The sequence below is a fragment of the Alternaria novae-zelandiae genome (assembly GCF_023758075.1).
Source record: "Alternaria novae-zelandiae strain BMP 2774 chromosome Unknown scaffold_25, whole genome shotgun sequence".
Lineage (NCBI taxonomy): Eukaryota > Fungi > Ascomycota > Dothideomycetes > Pleosporales > Pleosporaceae > Alternaria > Alternaria novae-zelandiae.
This window is the reverse complement of record NW_026056985.1, coordinates 549,444-568,757: the sequence shown is the minus strand read 5'-3', so window position 1 is coordinate 568,757 and position 19,314 is coordinate 549,444. Positions and strand designations below refer to the sequence as shown.

General features: G+C 32.2%; 1 protein-coding gene across 1 annotated transcript; it reads right to left on the bottom strand.

Annotated features, from left to right (window-relative positions):
- Positions 1–16,288: 16,288 nt before the first annotated feature.
- On the bottom strand, positions 16,289–18,685 carry J4E88_009731 (uncharacterized protein; the record flags this gene model as incomplete). The annotated part of the gene is made up of 3 exons (XM_049403330.1): positions 16,289–16,899; positions 16,946–18,383; positions 18,440–18,685. The coding sequence occupies 3 exons, from the start codon at positions 18,683–18,685 to the stop codon at positions 16,289–16,291; spliced, it is 2,295 nt and encodes a 764-aa protein (XP_049251104.1).
- Positions 18,686–19,314: the final 629 nt, after the last annotated feature.

Here is a 19,314-nt window from a genome sequence, read left to right as displayed (position 1 = left end):
GTATAGTAGAGCTATTAACTACTAAGTAAGATCTTAGAAGTAATATAAACTATAATTAAAGTAATAAGGTTAGCCTATCTATTAAATATAATTAAAGCTCTATTAATTTAATAGAGATAGAGTATAAGACTAGTATTCTATTAGAAATTTCTAATAATTAGTAGCTTTCTACTAGGCTTACTACTCTAGAACCTATGTTTAAGCGTAAGATTTTAGAGATAGGTAATTAAAGTAATTATAGAGTTTCTAATAGTTAAAGAGTAGTATATACGCCTAAAAGAGCTAATCTATTAGAGTCTAGAGGTAGAGAGCCTTTTATACATAGATTAGAAGATCTAACTTTATTTATTAAGTCTATTATAATAGACTTTAGTTCTATAGAAATAGATAAAAAACTAGCTTAACTAGAGTAAGCGCTAAAGAGACTAAGAAGTAGGCTACTTAAATTAGTAGCTTTTTCTTAATAATTAACGTAGCTATAGAATTAGCTAATAGCTAAATTCTCTAGAACGTGCTATAGTAGAAAAGTTATAAGTAAAGAGTCTAAGCGCTCTCTTTCTATAAATATCTATTAACTATTAAGATACCTAAAAGGTAAGAGTAAATAGCCTACTTAGCTTAGTAATTAACTAGAAAGTAATAGTATAAGTAGCGTAAATATAGTAATTATAGACTTAGTTAATAAGTAAGCCTAGATTAACTTTTATAAGATCTACCTTTCTAGTCTTTAAGAAGACTAAGATAATTAAGCTAGCTATAAGACTATAAACTTTATTATTATAGCTACTACGCTTAGTAAGTATAAGCTAAAGGCTACTTACTAATACTATAATAATCTCTAAGAGCTATCTAGATTATAAAAATAACTAATTTAGTATCTAATATATATACTCTTTAAAGATACCTCTAAGAGAGAGATTAATTAGCTAAGTAAGAAGAGAACCTAGATAGAAATCTATAAGTTTAAAGCCTAAGATTAGCTACTTCTATTAAAATAGGTATAGACTTATAAGTATAATTAGAATAGCTATCTTCTTAAATATAAAGCTTAAATTATAGTTTATAGTAATCTCTAAAAGAAGAACTTAATTAATACTACTTATATAGTAATACTTACTATAAAGTTCTTCTACGCTATAATAGTAATTACTACCTAAAGTAATCTAGAGATTAAATAGTTTAATATTATAGAAGTATTTCTTAATATAAAGATTATAGTAAAGAATCTAGTAATCTATAAGATACTAGATAGCTTTAGAAAGCTAGAATTATATATATAACTTAACTACGCGCTTTATAGATTATAAGACTCTCTACTATTATAGTATAAGAAGTTCTTAGAAACACTAAAAACTATTAGTATAATAGCTTCTTAAGAAGAGCTCTACCTTTTCTTTAATTAAGAACGTAAGATTCTTATTCTTTTCTACGTTAATAATATTTTATTACTTTATTATAAGAATATAGAGTAATAAGTAATAGCTATATAGATCTAGATCTCTAATAAGTATAAGATCTAAGATTAGAGAGATATAAAGTAGTTTCTAGGTATTTATATAATTAGAGACTAATATCTAAAAATAATTATACTTATTTATAATATATATATAGATAAGATACTTAAGAAGTTTAAGCTTAGAAATAGATTTTTTTCTTTAACGCCTTTACTATTAAAAAAGCTAATTAAGAATACTAGAGAAGTAACTAAGCCTAAGATTAAGAGATACTAGAAAATAGTTAGCTTTATACTTTATATAGTAATTATACTCTAACTAGATATAGCGTATACTACTTTAAAGCTCTTATACTTTCTTATAAACTTAAGTAATAAGTATAAGAAAACTATAGAGTAAGTAATTATATATCTTTATTATACTTACTATAATATAATCTAGTATAGTAACTATAATAGGTCTAATTTAATAATTATTAAAGATATATTCTTTACTAATAATCTAGAGACTTACTAATTATTTTATAGCTATATTACTATATTATATAAAGGCGTAATTTTTTAGAAAGCTATAAGATAAAGTATAGTTACTACTTTTACTATAGAAGTAGAGCTACTTACTCTTAAGTATACTACTAAGAAAGCTATAGTACTTAGGCGCTTTCTTAAGAAGCTAGCGCTTAATCTTAGAGAACTCTAGACTATCTAGTGTAATAATTAGTAGATAATTAGACTAGTTATTAGAAAGAATAAGTATATTAATACTTAGCTTAAGTATATTAATATTTAGAATATATAGCTATAGTAGAAATATACTAAAGAATTATTTAAGGTTAAGTATTTAGAGACTATAATTATGCCTATAGATAGATTAACTAAATTACTTACCTAATAATAGTTTAAGAAGTTTAAATAGCTACTTAACTTATAAAATTTATAATATTTAATTCTTAAGAAGTAGATAGAGTAAAGAGATTTTTATTTAGACTACTACTATAAAGATTAATTATATCTAAGCTAGATCTTAGTTACTCTAACTAGTGCCTAGTTATAGAGAAGTAATTACTAATAATTAATATAAGTATAAAGTAGATAAATTACTAAACTTTTCTACTAAACTAATCTATATAGCTACTAACTTACTAACTACTATAGCGCTAATCTTTCTAATTATAACTTTTATAGTTATTCTTATTAAAAGTAAACTTACTATTTTAGCTATTCTTAAAGTTCTTAACCTAAGCTTATAGATAAGTAGTTTTAGTAGCTTAAGTCTATATATAAATCTTAAGCTATATCTAATTATACTTAGCACGTAGTAGCGCTTCTACGTACTTAGCCTTAGCTAGCTAATACTAAGTATAGTAATAGAACTTATTACTTATAATACTAGATATAGAGCTATTAGACTAGTAACTATATAGCTAAAAATTATAATAATAAGAATAATTATTACGTAGCTAAGACTAATAATTACGCTACTAAGACTAGTAGTTACACTACTAAAACTAATAATAACTATACTAATTCTACTACTAATTCTATAGTAGTAGATTTCTAAATTAAGAAGCTTACGTCTAGAAAGTTAGTAGTAGTAGCTACTAGAATAAGCTCTAATAATAATATTCTAAGTATTATAGTATTAGATTAAAGGCTATAGGTAGATAACTCTAAGCAGAAATTATAAGTAGAGGTATCTAACTACTATCTATATTAATCTCTTTTATTCTCTTACTTAGTATTATAGACTTACTATAAGTACTATATTAATTAAAGTCTTAGAAAGTTATAGACGTAGTACTTTTTAAGCTTTTCTTACTTAAGAACTTAGAAGTTCTATCTAATAATTTAGCTAGAGTTTTAGAACTACTCTTAGCTTCTTTTTTTTACTTCTTATAAGCGTAGAGATCTTAGTAGAGCTACTTATAATGCTTAATAGCGTTCTTAGAGCTCTAGCGCTATTATTAAGTTAGTAAAAGATTAAAAGAACTAAAGAAAAAAAGATTATAAACTTACTTTAGAACTATAGTAATCTACTAAGCTTATAAAGTAATTGTTAAACAATAGAGTTAGTTAAATACTAGATGCACAATATTAGACTATAATTAGATGTATTATTCTAAAAAGACTAGAGACGAATCGCTACTAAGCTATAATAGTAATTCTAAAGTATTTATGCTTGTAGCTAAGTTAGCCTAGGCTCTTATAGGCTAGAGCCTAATATTATTTTCTCTCTTAGAGTAGATTGCTTTTAATCTAACTCTAAGTGTGCGTAATAGGTAGAAAGAGGCAAGTAAGGCCTAGAATAGACTATTCTAGTCTATAACAGCCTGTACTAGGCATTTATAGGTAGAATGCGCCTATAGAAGGTAGAAATCTTAGCAGGAAAATCTAGTAATCTAGAAGATTGCAAAATTGCGTATAGACGCGTTTTTCTGTGCTAGCAGCGCTAGCGTAGAGCTGTGCGCCTAGGCTATTTCTAGCTAGTTAGATTTCTCTTTTCTATTCTCTACCTCTTAATTACTTTATAATAGTAAGTATTAGCTCTTTTTACTTATTATTTCTAGAATCTTAAAGAGGTCTAAAGCAACCTATTATAGCCTATTTTAAAGTATAATAGAGTAGTTTAGCCTAAATTAGAGGTTTCTAGCGCAAATTATACTAAATTACTACTAACTAGCTTCTAGTACTCTAACTAAGACTATTAACGCGCACTTTACACTAATTTGCCCTCTTTCTACCTATATCTATCTATTATACTCTATATTACTCTATTTTAAGCTTTAATAGCCTCTTTTGCCTTAACTTAACTATAGTTAGTAATAATTAGATTGCTATAAGCTACTTCTACGTGCCTAGGCTTCTTAAGATTAGTTACGCGCTATATACTAGTTACCTATAGTTATAGAAGCTTAATAAGCCTTATACGTTTAACTACTATAGCTACACTTTTCTAGTTTTTAAGACTAAGAAAGAGCGCGCTATCTTCGCTAGTATAATTAGAAAGGTTACTAGCGTACTATCTAGAGATGCTGTTACCTAAACTATTCTATATAGCTAGTGTTAGGCTATAAATAAGTAGTGCTTTACTATAAGTATCTATTTTACTCTCTTTTAGCTACTATTGCCCTCTATTAGCCTCTATAAAGCTAATATATAGTAAATAGCTCTAGAATAGGTAGTTTTAGTTTATTTTAGCCTATTTTAGGCCCTTTTGCGCTAATACTAACTAATACAGCCTCTAGAGAATCTTATTAACTTAGAAGCTATATTTAAGATTATCTACTAATTATTATCTAACTAGAAGCTTATTAGTAAGAGGCCTATTATTCTGCGTTCTTAAGCTTCTAATAATACCTTAACGCCTACTCTACTAGCTATAAAGAACTTTAAGCGTAGTAACTTGCGCTGTCTAAAGATAGACTTAGTAGAGAAGTATAAGAGCGTCTGCAACAATATTATTAAGTAAGTTTTAACCTATTTTAGCCTATTTTAGCCTAATCTAGCGTCTTATAGGCCTTTCTATTCTCTCTAGAGTTAGTAGAGCCTTTATAGAACTTAAAAGAGCTAGATTAGCTTATAATAGTTTATTCTAGACTCTTTTAACTAACTTTAGTAGTAACTACTCCTCTAATTAGAAGCACTTACAATTTTATTCTAGTGTACTCTATAGCTGTGCTGCTACTAAATCTAGCGCGTGTTCTAATAACAAGACTAAGGCTAAGGCTATAGTTACTAGCTTTACTAATAGTACTTTCTGCGCATCTAAGAAGAGAGCTAATAAGGTTACTAGTGCGCTTAACGCTAGATTACTATTTAAGTAATTAGTAAGTTCTAAAATACTCTCTTCTAGGCTCTTATAGCTCTAATTAGCTCTTTATAGGTTACTAGTAGCTACTTTACCTTTATTTATTCTCTTTTAGCCTTTTATAGCCTATTTTAGCTTATACTAACTCTTTTTATAGTATTCTACCTTAAAGTCTACTAAGTAGACTATTATTTCTATAGTTAAAGATCTACAGAATACTATTTAAGAACTTTAGGTAGAGCTTACTTTCTAGCTAAAGAGTAATAAAGCTACTACTAAGAAGAGCTAGCTTAAGAAGTAGATTAAGAGTAAGAAAGATAAGATTAAGCGCCTTAAAGCTAGTGTTCTCTAAGTTACTCTTAGATAACCTCTAATAGTTCTTTGTAGCCTATTTTAGCCTATCTTAGAGTAGTATAGGCTCTTCTAGTATATTTAGGTAGAGTTTAATAGAGTTTACGTAGAATTAACTAGAGTTAAGAGGTATTAACTAAAACTAGCTTCTTTTAGCTCTATATAGGCTATTACAGCTTAGTCTAGTCTAGATTAATACTTATAGGTAGATCTATTCTTGCAAATGCAAAAAGGTCTATATCTATAATTAAAGTTATTTGTCTATATAAATTTGCTTAAAGTGTAATGTTTAAATTCTTTAAAACTAATTATAAGGCCTAAAAAACTATTAATTCTTACGCTAGAAAGTAAGTTAGAGTTAGATAGTTATAAGCTATTCTAGTCTAAGGCACTATTAAACACTCTAAAAAACTCTATATAAAAAAAAAGGTAAAGGTATACTCTAGTTTGCACTAGAATAGCCTATTATAGCTTAATGTAACTTATTCTCTCTCTTTATAAGGCTGTCTATAGTGTTACTTTATAAGCTATACCTTTAAAGACTTTCTACGCTGCTAGATACTCTTCTTATTCTAAAACTTCTATAGTGTATTAGCTAAGATGTTTAGACTTAGTTTCTATAAGTTTTCTTTCTCTAGGTACTTAACCTATTTAATTAGGTACTTCTATTAGTTATTCTTATTACGCTATCTTTTAATAATATATTCTACTTTATATATATTATTGCTAAATTTTCTTAAAGTATTCTATTTAGGCGCCTTAGAGTATAGAATAGTGTCTTTTAGATTAAAAGGCTCTAAAAGTAACGCATAGAACACTAGATAGATACTATTAAGTTCTAGAAGGTTAACCTAGAAGGCTAAGAGGCTAATCTAGTCTATAATCTTTCTAGGTCTAAGAAACTTCTAATCTAGCTTCTTCTTTAGGTAAGTACTTCTAATATATTAGTTAGAGACTAGAATTTAGTCTTCTACCTTAAAGGGTATTAGCGCGTAGTACTTATTAGCGTACTCTTTCTAGTAAGTATTTACTACTTTAATCTTTCTATAGTACTCTTACTATAGTTTAATTACTTATTTAGTAAGGCTAGCTTCTATAGAGCTTTCTCTTTTACTAAGAGCTAAATTAGGCTAATCTACTCTATAAGAGTACCTTCTATAGTAGGCCTAGAAGAGAGTAACTCTAGTAGTAGAGTAGATACTATTATTATACGCAAACTCTCTAATAGATATCTAGCGCGCCTAATTATTCTATTCTAAAGAGTAATAGTAGTAAAGATACTGCTCTAAAGTCTAGTTTTGCCTTTTAGTCTAGCTATTAGTCTAAGAATAGAAAGTAGAAGTAAGAACTTTCTTAGCATTAAGATAGTAAAGAAAAGAATTCTAATACTTAGAGTTTATTAAAGAGCCTTAATCTAAGATAATACGCTTTAGTACGCTGTAAAGTTAGATAACTTTGCGTATCTAGGCCTGTACTAGATTAGTACTATTCTAATTAGCCTGTACTAGTACGTAATAGGCTATTTTAGTTAATCTATCTATAATAACTAGTATAGCGTTGTACTTTATACTAGAAACTATACTAAGTAGTAGTTCTATAATAAAGTCTATTATTACCTTCTTCTAAGAGTAGTTAGGTATTAGAAGAGACTATAGTAGGCTATAAGGCCTATATCTTATAGAAGTAGACTTTCTATATATAAGGTAATTCTTATAGTATTACTCTACGTCTTTACGTATACTCTTCTAAAAGTAGTACCTCTATAGCTTCTCTAGAGTATATTTTACTCTAAAGTAGCTTACTAGAGAGTTATTATAATATTCTTAGAGGGCTTGCAACTTCTCTTTAGTAGTTACTAGCGTTCTTACTACGTAACAGCGCGTTTTAGCTCTATCTAGACTAGACTAGTTAGCTTTAGACTTAGACTTATCTAAAGTACCTAAGAAGGCGTAATCTATCTTATTGCGCTCTTCTAGAGTCTAGAGCTCTAGCATAGTATATCTACTAGCCTAGTTAAAGCTCTCTAGACTCTTAGTAAGGTCTTATTATTCTTTAGTGTGCTTAGTAGAGCGCGTCTGTACTATAGCTACTAAAAGAGAGGTTCTATTACTATTAGTTATAAGATCTCTTATAGGCTAGACAAAAGCTTTATTATATTTCTAGGTAGATTTCTAGGCTTCTGCTATATAGTTAGAGTAGTAAAAAGGCCTATCTATAGAGTTAGTAGACTCTACCTTATAGTAGATATTAAAATTAAACCTAGATAGTATAATATAAGACCTAACCTATTAATAGTTAAGAGTCTTAGTTTCTATAAACTATTTTAGGTTCTAATAGTTAGTCTAGAGGTTAAAGTGTATACTCTCTAGATATTAGCGCTAATGCTTTAGGCTCTTAACTATTATAAGCAGCTTCTAGTTATATATATTATAATTATACTCTACTATAATAAGCTTATATAAAAAGAAGTTAACTAGGCGCTATTAGTACTCTCTAGCTCTATTTAGTATATGTTAGCTTAATATACCTATAATTGCGCTACCTAAGACGTCTACCTTAGCCTTAGTCTTTCTATCTCGCTTAAAGTAAGTTAAGATAGAAATACTTAGAAAAGAGTCTTTTAGCTTCTAAAAGGTCTCTTTAGCCTTCTTATTAAGGTTAAGAACTTAACTCTTCTCTCTCTACTAGGCGTAGCTACTCTTAGCTACTTCTAGCCTCTTCTAGGTTAGTTTAGTTAATAGTAGAGTAAGTTAGAAGAATCTAGTAATAAACTGCCTGTAGTAGTTTATAAAGCTAATAAATATCTAAATCTTACGCACTATGCGTAGTTTAGGCTATTCTTAGATTATCTTAATTCTATTCTTATTAATTTGTATTCTCTTAGAGAAAACTACGTACTTAAGGTACTTAGTGCGCTAGGTATACTACTTGCACTTTAGAAGCTTTAAAAATAGCTTTGCATTACGTAATCTACGCAAGACTTTCTTAATATAGCTCTTATACTTCTCTTTAGTGTTAGAGAAGATAAGAATATTATCTAAGTATATAATACAGGTTACATTAATTAATTCTATAAGAACTTAATAAATATAGGCCTAGAACTACGCAGGAGCGTTTATAAGGCTAAAAGGCATTATAGTATACTTAAAACTACTATATCTTATATAGAAGGTAGTTTTCTACTTATTACTCTTCTTAATATATACCTTATAGTAAGCCTCTTTTATATTAAGTTTAGTATAGAATTTAGCGCTAGCTAATCTTTCTAGAGACTCTATAATTAGCGGTAAGAGGTGCTAATTCTTAATAGTAACTTTATTAAGGCCTCTGTAGTTAACGCACAGGCGTATACTACTATCTTTCTTCTTAGTAAAGAGTATAGGCGCCTTTACTAGAGACTTACTATATCTAATCTACTTTTACGCTAAGTACTTGTCTAAATACTTACGTAAGAGCTCTAACTCTATCTTAGAGAGGTTATATAATAGCTAATAGAGCGCTATAGTTCTAGGTAGTAGGTTAATAGCTAAGTCTTATAGACTATAGTTAGTAAGAACTCTTAAGTTATCTTCTAACCTAAGGTACGTAAACTTAGCGTATTACAGAGGTAAACTACTCTCTTTAGCTTCTTCTAGGCTAGACTAGAGCGTTAAGGTAATAAGATAGCTATATATATCTACTATAGAATTGCGCATAGTCTTCTTAAACTTCTTAGCCTCTTCTAGCGTAATCTTTCTATAGATAGTCTTGTTCTTAGACTTAGTACTCTAAAAGAGTAGCTTCTATATAGAGTAGCTAATCTTTAGGTAATACGCGTCTATCTAGAGTAGACCTAGGTATACTTAATACTTATAGACTTCTATAATAATATATAGAATGTTCTAGGTCTCTTGTTTTCTGCGAGAATCTACTATCTTTATAGTTACTATAGTAGTGCTATAAATCTTTAATTCTTTGCTATTTACTCTATCTACTAATAGCTTAGGTAGAGAGTAAACTAGTAAGCCTTGCTCTGTAGTAAGCAACGCTAAAATAAGGTTTAACTAGAAACTTCTATCTACTAGAGCCTTAATAGGCTCTAATTAGCTAAGTAACACCTTTACTATTAGTAGCTTTACTAGCTTAGAGTAAAGCGCGTTATAAAGAAGTTCTAAGTTCTAGAATGCTAGGTCTAGAGCAACATAGGTAGCTAAGAAGAACTCTAGCTTCTTTATCTACTATCTTTTTTTAATTTCTAACTAGATAAGCTCTTAGAGTCTCTCTTAGACTTTAGATAGTCTCTTTAGAAGTGTTTAGTCTTGTTACACTTCTAATAGGTTGTGTTAGAGTTTTTTAGACTATTTTAGTCTAATTTAGCTAGTTGCGAGTTAGATTTTACTAAACTAGTCTTCTTAGCTTTTTTCTAGGTCTAAGAAGGCTCTAAAAAAGAGTTCTAGGCCTAATAGCTATAGAATCTATTCTTATAAGCTAGATACTTAGAAAGCGTAGTAGTGCGCTTTATCTTGCTCTAATAGTAGTAAGCTAAGGTATTAAGCTTAGAGACTATATTATAGTCTTCTAGGTCTTAAAGTAAGAGTTCTTTCTAAATATTAGAAAGAAGAGCGCTTATAAAGTCTATGCAGTACTACTCTTTAGCGTAGTTACCTAGTTTACTCTAAAGCGTGTTAAGGTAGGCTAAAAAAAAGTTAGAATTCTAATCTAGCCTCTATTTAGCCTATTTAAGCCTATTATAAGCTATAAAGTGTTATAATAACTTAGAACTAAGCGTGTTAAGTATAACTATTTTAAGTTTCTTTTAGATAGGCGTCTAAGACGCCTTAAGTCTTATATAGTTCTAGAAGTAGGCGTTCTAAGTAGAGTAAGTAGTTTTGTCTAGAAACCTTATAGTAAAGTCTACCTTCTAGATACCTATAAAGAAGGTAGAGAGCGCTTTTCTAAAAATAGCCTTATAATTACGTACCTAGTAGTTATACTATAAGTAGTTGCGCGTAGTAAATATCTCTAGATTCTTAGAGCGTAGAGCTTCTAAGTTTAACTAGAGCTTATCTCTTAAAGCTAAGATATAGCAGGTAATGTTCTCTTTAAGAGCTAAGTAGTTATCTATAAGTACCTTACGCTTTAATTCTCTAAGATAAGCTACGTCTTAATAAGTACGCTCTAATTATTTCTACTTGCGTAACTTCTTAAGTTTGTAGGTTAAGATAGTCTATTTATCTTTGCCTTTAGTAGTAGTAGCCTATAAGAGCCTAGTTAGCTCTAAAATAGGCTCTAATAGCGCGTTACTATCTCTAATAATTAAGGCTAAGTTAGTAACGCCTAAAGAGACTTCTAATAGGTCTATAAGTTTCTTAGTAGGTAGTGTTACTGCCTCTAGAGATATAGAAGCTAATTTCTTCTAGTTATTATCTATTGCGCGTAAGAATAGTGTAGCTTACTTACTACTGCGTTGTATTGCGCTAGAGAGATCTACTTTAGAGCTTATTATGTCTAAACAGCGTATATAAGAGTATTATAGAGTAGAGTAATTTAAATGTTAAATAATAGAGTTAGTTAAATACTAGATACATAATATTAGACTATAATTAAGTATATTATTCTAAAAAGACTAGAGACAAATCGCTACTAAGCTATAATAGCAATTCTAAGGTATTTATGCCTATAGCTAAGTTAGCCTAGGCTCTTATAGGCTAGAGCCTAACAGTAATTATATAAATCTTAATTAGTAGTATAGTAGTTATAAAAGTTATAGAATAAATAATATATAACCTAATAGAGTTACTTAAAATAATTAGTCTTCTAAATATTATTAAGAAGCTACTAATAAATATAACGCTTATACTTAGAAAGTTAAAAAGCGTTATAGTTAGATAATATCTTAACTTACTTACGCTAATAACTAGTATATATTAGATATAGATAATCTAGAAAAGTCTTAGATATAGAAGTCTTACTCTTAGACTTTTTATAAGAGTAACTATAACTATAACTATTACTTAGAGACGCTTACTTCTCTTAATTTTAAGCGCCTTAGTTCTTAATATAGTTAGATTACTAAAGACTTAAATTTTAAGTCTAGAAAGTATTATTAGTAATAAAGATACTACTTTTAGAAATAGGCTTAATAGTCTCTTAGATATTTTAGTTATTAAGGTTATTAAACTAAGAGACCTTATAACTTAAGTAGGTACGCTTAGTATATAACTCTAATTACTTATAATTCTTATAAAAGTTATTATTACTAAAGCTACTAGTTATCTTAAAGCTCTAACTTAGTTAATTATTAAGATTTATAAAGCTTTAAGATAGTTAAGTATTAAAAGCCTAATTACTTTAGGTAAAGCTACTAGAGAATAGGCTATTAGCTACTATTATTCTAGAAGAGAGAAGTAGAATTTAAGTAGTAGCGTTTTTAAGTTAAGTATAGTAAAGAAGTTAAGCGCTTAACTATAAAGCGCTATTAATTAGAGTACTATTACACTAAGCGCTATTACACTAAGTACTAGCTTACGTATTATAATTACTACTACTAGAGGTATTATAATTAGAGCGTAGAACGCTATTATAGTAGAAGCTAGAGCGCTAGCGCTTATAGCTAGAGTTAGAGTTAGAAGTTAAGTTATTAGACTAAATTATAATAGTTAACTATTAATTTAGGTATAAAAGTAAGAACTTACTATAGTAATAGAGAGAATAGAGAAGTAAGTAGAGTAGTATATTAAGTAGAGTAGAGAATTAAGCGTAGAGCTTAAGAGCGCTAAGACTTAAGAGCTAAAAATCTTAAGTAGATAAGTTAATTAGATAGATAGCTTATTAGCTTATTAGCTTATTAGCTTAAGTGTCTTAATAATATAGAAGTAAATAATTATAGTAGAGAAGAGAAGAATTAGAGAACTTATTATTATAAAGTTTCTAATTCTAGTCTAAGCGTATATCTATATAGAAAGCTAGCGTAGCTTATTAAGCTATTAATTACGCTATAAACCTTATCTAGAAGAGACTAGAAGCCTAGATCTTACTATTAGAATTATCTCTTACTAGTTAGATACCTAGATTTCTATAGCTATTAGCTATATTTTAGGCTATTATAAAGTAATTTCTAAACTAATAGAGTTAATTTCTAGACTATTAGGCCTTATTTAAATAAGCAAGAGCTTACTACTATTAGTATTAAGTATAATTAAACGCTTAGTTAGGCTATAACTTACTACTATACTTTAAATTCTTAAGTCTAGACTCTACTAAAGTATACTAATTATAGTAGATTTAATAGAATTAGTTTTAGTAGAGTAGATTAATACTCTTACTACTCTAGAGAGTATATTAAAGTTAGAAAGTAGTTATAATTACTTAATTATAGATACGTAATTACTTAGCTCTTAGGTATATAACTAGAGATTTTATTCTAACTTTCTTTTATAGTAGATTAATTACAATATACTTAATTATCTCTAATTATTAATTATCTCTAGCTCTAACACTTTTATACTAAGTACTTATCTAAATACTTATATAAGAGCTTTAACTTTATTTTAGAAAAATTATATAATAGCTAATAAAGCGCTATAGTTTTAGATAGTAAGTTAATAGCTAAGTTTTATAAACTATAGTTAGTAAAAACTTTTAAGTTATCTTCTAACTTAAAGTACGTAAACTTAGCGTATTATAGAGGTAAACTACTTTCTTTAGCTTTTTCTAAACTAGACTAAAGTATTAAAATAATAAAATAGCTATATATATCTACTATAAAATTATATATAGTCTTCTTAAACTTCTTAGTTTTTTCTAGTATAATCTTTCTATAAATAGTTTTATTCTTAAACTTAGTACTTTAAAAGAGTAGCTTTTATATAAAGTAGCTAATCTTTAAATAATATATATTTATCTAAAGTAAATCTAAGTATACTTAATACTTATAAACTTTTATAATAATATATAAAATATTCTAGATCTCTTATTTTTTATAAGAATTTACTACTTTTATAGTTACTATAGTAGTACTATAAATCTTTAATTCTTTACTATTTACTCTATTTACTAATAGCTTAAATAAAGAGTAAACTAGTAAGCTTTACTTTATAGTAAGTAATACTAAAATAAAGTTTAACTAAGAACTTCTATCTACTAGAGTCTTAATAAGCTCTAATTAGCTAAGTAATACCTTTACTATTAGTAGCTTTACTAGCTTAAAGTAAAGCGTGTTATAAAGAAGTTCTAAGTTTTAGAATACTAAGTCTAAAGTAATATAAATAGCTAAGAAGAACTCTAGCTTTTTTACTTACTACTTTTTTCTAACTTTTAGCTAAATAAGCTTTTAAAGTTTTTCTTAAATCTTAGATAGTCTTTTTAGAAGTATCTAGTTTTATTATACTTTTAATAAGTTATACTAAAGTCTTTTAAACTATTTTAGTCTAATTTAGCTAGTTATAAGTTAAATTTTACTAAACTTACTTTTTTAGCTTTTTTCTAGATTTAAAAAGGCTTTAAAAAAAAGTTTTAAGTCTAATAGCTATAAAACTTTTTTTTATAAGCTAGATACTTAAAAAGTATAATAGTATACTTTATTTTACTCTAATAGTAGTAAGCTAAAATATTAAGCTTAGAAACTATATTATAGTCTTTTTAGTCTTAAAGTAAAAGTTTTTTCTAAATATTAAAAAAAAAAGTACTTATAAAGTTTATATAGTACTACTCTTCTAAGTAGTTACTTAGTTTACTTTAAAGTGTATTAAGATAAACTAAAAAAAAGTTAGAATTTTAATTTAGCTTTTATTTAGTTTACTTAAGTTTATTATAGACTATAAAGTACTATAATAACTTAAAACTAAGTATATTAAGTATAACTACTTTAAGTTTCTTCTAAATAAGTATCTAAGATACTTTAAGCCTTATATAGTTCTAAAAGTAAGTATTTTAAGTAGAGTAAGTAGTTTTATTAAAAAAATTTATAGTAAAGTCTATCTTTTAAGTACTTATTAGAAAAGTAAAGAGTATCTTTTTAAAAATAGTCTTATAATTATATATTTAGTAGTTATACTATAAGTAGTTATATATAGTAAATATCTCTAAGTTCTTAAAGTATAAAGCTTTTAAGTTTAACTAGAACTTACTTTTTAGAACTAAAGTATAGTAAGTAATATTTTTTTTAAGAGCTAAGTAGTTACTTATAAGTACTTTATACTTTAATTTTCTAAAATAAACTATATCTTAATAAGTATACTCTAATTATTTCTACTTATATAACTTCTTAAGTTTATAAGTTAAAGTAGCTTATTTATTTTTACTTTTAGTAGTAGTAGCTTATAAAAGCTTAGTTAGCTCTAAAATAAGCTTTAATAGTATATTACTATTTTTAATAATTAAGGCTAGATTAGTAATACTTAAAGAAGCTTCTAATAAGTTTATAAGTTTCTTAGTAAATAGTATTACTACTTCTAAAAATATAAAAGCTAATTTTTTTTAGTTATTATCTATTACGTATAAAAATAGTATAGCTTACTTACTACTATATTATATTATACTAAAGAAATTTACTTTAAAGCTTATTATATCTAAATAGTGTATATAAGAGTATTATAAAGTAAAGTAATTTAAATATTAAATAATAAAGTTAGTTAAATACTAAATATATAATATTAAACTATAATTAGATATATTATTCTAAAAAGACTAAAGATAAATTACTACTAAGCTATAATAGTAATTCTAAGGTATTTATACCTATAGCTAAGTTAGCCTAGACTCTTATAGGCTAGAGCCTAATATATATAACTATAATATAGCTAAAAGAGTACTATAGTTTATAAAGATATACTTAAAGTACTATTAACTAAACTATAGTTCTACTTTATAAAAAAAGAATAGCCTATATACTTAAATATTAAGGTTAGAACAGGCTAGAATAGACATAGTAGTAGTAGTAGTGCTCTCTACATTAGTTATCTACTCGCAGCATCAAGAAGATCACACCTGAGGCATTGCATGCATGTCTTGCGTAAACACGCGTCGCTTCTCCACCAGACAGAGTAAAGCCGTTGGATCAGGATAAAGGCTTGTTTGACATCGCAGATTGACGTGCGGAGAATCCTCCATCGAGCGAACTGAACCGTGTGCTCGTTTCGAGCAACGGGGAATGCGCAGTTTCGGGCTTGTCAGGTGCGTGGTGCTTGTTTCGAAGTGTCAGGATCGCCGCACGGTACGCCAAGCGAAGGCTGGGGAAAGTAGAAATCGGCCAGAAACAAACACTATACCAGCATTGCGTCGGTCGGAGTTCGATGTTCGAAGTAAATGGTCTGCTTGAATGGAGCTCGTCCTTCGTCATCGGTATCCGCATATAAGCACTAGAAACAAACGTGGGGAAGGTTTGCTGATCGCATTTTGTACATTTGTCCGTGAGGCTCGCAGATATTTACATACGCCAAACTCCATCACACTTTTTTGGCTCGTAGCTTCCATATACTGGTCTCGTCAATCTTTGGTATTGACATGACAACGTTCAAGGTATTACAAAAAGGCGTACGAAACGCGTGAGAATCAAAGAGCAGAAGAACCGCCTTTCTAATCGGGCCGGAACACCTCATATCATGCGGACAGGAAGAGCCTGTAAACACCCGCCTGCTAATCGTCCAAACGCCAATATGGAAAAATAAGAATACCCTCATCGGGTTCGGGAACGACGCTCATTTCTTTTGTTGCGTGTTTGGTGCCGAGGCGACGCCTGCACCTGGCTCGAGCGTATGGTCGTGGTTGTCACATCGGAGCACCCTCCCGCCCTCTTCTTGTGTGCACACTGCACTACCAGTGACCCACTTGTCTTCGAGGATCTCATCGAGAGTCGCGCGCTTCTTAGGATCGATTTCGAGCATTCTGCCTATGATATGCCTACTCTCTCTGGGCAGCAAACGTAGAAGACGCCATGGTCCTTTGATCACTTGCGGTGGCTGCTGGCTCGTCGACGATGTTGAAGCGCGATGGTCGGCGGAATGCTCTGATGTTTGGTGTCGAGACGCAGGTTCAGATATGACTCCTGATTGACGGCGATCGTCACCTGCGCTGTGCTGAAGATCAGTGGCCGACTTGGAGGGGCCTGTGATTGATCTCGGTCCATCGTTGGGAGGGGATACAAAGAGTTTGTATGAATTGTCGGATATGCGCGGGGCTTTCCATGGGAATCGACGCAGCGTCATGCAGCAAAACATGATGGCAAGAGACCAGATGTCAGTCGGTTGCGGATCGTACTTGGAAAGGTCGTAAACTTCTGGAGCGAGGTATGGATCCGAGCCGACAATGCCTGGAGGGGTTAGAATGAGCTTTACTGAAAGGCATAACAGACTTACCACTCGCAAGTACGATCTCGTCTTCGAATGGATACTTGAACACAGCAGCACTCCCGAAATCGATGATCTTCATGATTCCGTGCTCGTTGACCACGACGTTGTCAAGCTTCAGATCCCGATGTGCCAAACCCATGCTGTGGAGGTATGTCACTCCGTTCAAGATCTGTAAGGTACAGCAGGTGACCTCCTCGCGACTCATCTTTCCCGTCATGACTATGGCGAAAAGATCATAAGGTGCGTATTCCATTACCACAAAATAGGCGCCTTTCTCGTTCACCAAGTCCATGGTCTCGATGATGTTTCCATGGTGCAGCGTCGAGCCTATACAGAATTCGGCAGTCACCTTCTTGTTGTAGTCTTTTTCAGACTCGTAGGAATGACGGTTGCGGAACTGCTTGACAGCGAATGTGGTGCCATCGCTGCTTCGCTTCATGAGTCGGACTGATCCACCCGCCCCCGAGCCCAGTACTTTTCCGAACTTGCCATACTTGCTCTGAAGGCCGTGGTCGTCAGCGAATGGTACGCTCATAGCCCCGTTCGTGATCGGTGGTGTCATGGTCCCTGACTTGTTCGACTTGATCTTCGCACTCTTGACCGACGGCGCGGGGGATTCTTTGCGCTTTTCCTTCTCTTTATCTTTGTCCTTGTTCTTGTGTCCAATCTTGAAGAAGCGCTTCAGTTCGGACATGGATCCATGATGTTGTTTCCCATTTTGCGATTTGCTGTCTTCCGCATCGGAATGAGTCTTTTTCTTTCCAAATATGCTCGTTCTTTTGCTCTCTTCCTTATCAGACTCAGTTCCTTTGGAGCGGGGTAGCTGATATATAGACGATGCTGCCGAGTTGCGCCCATCGCGTCCGCCATAAATGTACCGGGCCTCGAGCGAATCCAGGTTCCTCGATTGCGCCGCGCGTTTCGAACGTGCGTAGGTATCGTCCCTGTCCCCCTGTGGTGTATATGGTCGGGAGCCAGGTGCTGGAGTCGAAGTTCCTGGCGTACGCTCTCCTCCGGATCCTGCCGGACTAGCATCCCGGGAAGCCGGATTTGAGTCACCCGTAGGGCCCATTGTGAATGCAGGCCCACGTTTTGGGTGCGGCTGGACTACGCCGGACAGATCGGACGAAGGGCGAGGTGATTGCGGTGCGGTCCTAGGAGAACCGGGAACTGGTAAGGAAGATTGGCTTTCGTTTGGACTTTGCACAGACGAGTCCATTGACGTTGGCGGAGCTTCATGCGGGGGCGAGACCTGAGGCGTCATCATGGCGGGATCGCTGGGGCGCTTCTTGTGTCCTTCTGCGTTGGCCCTCTCTTCGCGAGATGACGTGCCCGCCGGAGTTAGAGGTGGGGAGTGCATGGCGGATGCGGGTGACGATGGAATAGAAGAGCGGTGTCCTGAGTGTGCTGAAGCTGTCCGTGAGGCTGGAGATGGGGAAGGTGCCTTGTGGCTGTTAGCTTTGTGTTCAAACTGTGGGGTAGTGTATGAGGCTTGCTTACTCGTGAAGGCGGCAGTGAGACAGGCTCGAAGGAAAAGTTCTCCATACGCTTTGCCTGCATTCGTGATTTCTGGAGAGTAGACGACAGATTACGTAGGTCTTCCTCTGCCTGGGGGCTCAATGGGCCGTCGGGCTGTGCCTTATCGGTGCCCGTGAGTTCCGCAACATCTCTTACGGCCTCTTCGGGCTCAATTTCCTGGTTGACCTCACTGAAGCGGACGGATTGCGCAGGCGGTGTCGACGTCATCGTGTGCGAAGTTTGGGGGTGTGAGTGTGAGTGTGAGGTGGATGTTCTGTCAGAGAGGGTCAGCTCCTCTAGTCCAGGCCATGACGAAATCCGCAGATGTCTAAGTAGGTCGAACAGCTCTAGCTTACTTGGGTGGGTTCGTGATGCGCGTCGCCCAGAGATGCGTCCCAGCGCCCGTGCAGCCGAGAGTCTAGGGTCCAAATATGCGCGCGGAGCAGCCGGGTAAGATGATTATAGCGATGCGTGCAGTGGTAAGGGCGGCCGGGGAGGAATGCTGTGCAAGTTTCGAGTCGTGTGCCTGACTACAAAGCATCCAGAATCGTCATCGGAAGCTAGAGTGAAGAAGCCCCGCGCTAGCCGTCGATTGCGTGCAATCAATTCGTCCGTAAAACCGCGGATGCTCGGAATCTGGAAGGGGCAGCAGCCGGGGGGAGTAATGCTCTGTATATACAAGCGGGCCAAACAGCAGACTCGGCGTCGGGCGTGCAGAGCGACGAGAAATTGATATGGGAGGGGTCGACGATGGGTGCTACCTCAGAGGCACAGGGCGCGCGGGTTGCCCTATTCGTAGCAACATCGGGAAGCTACGGCTAAGCCTCACCCATGCGGCGCCGCCTCAACTCCCATGT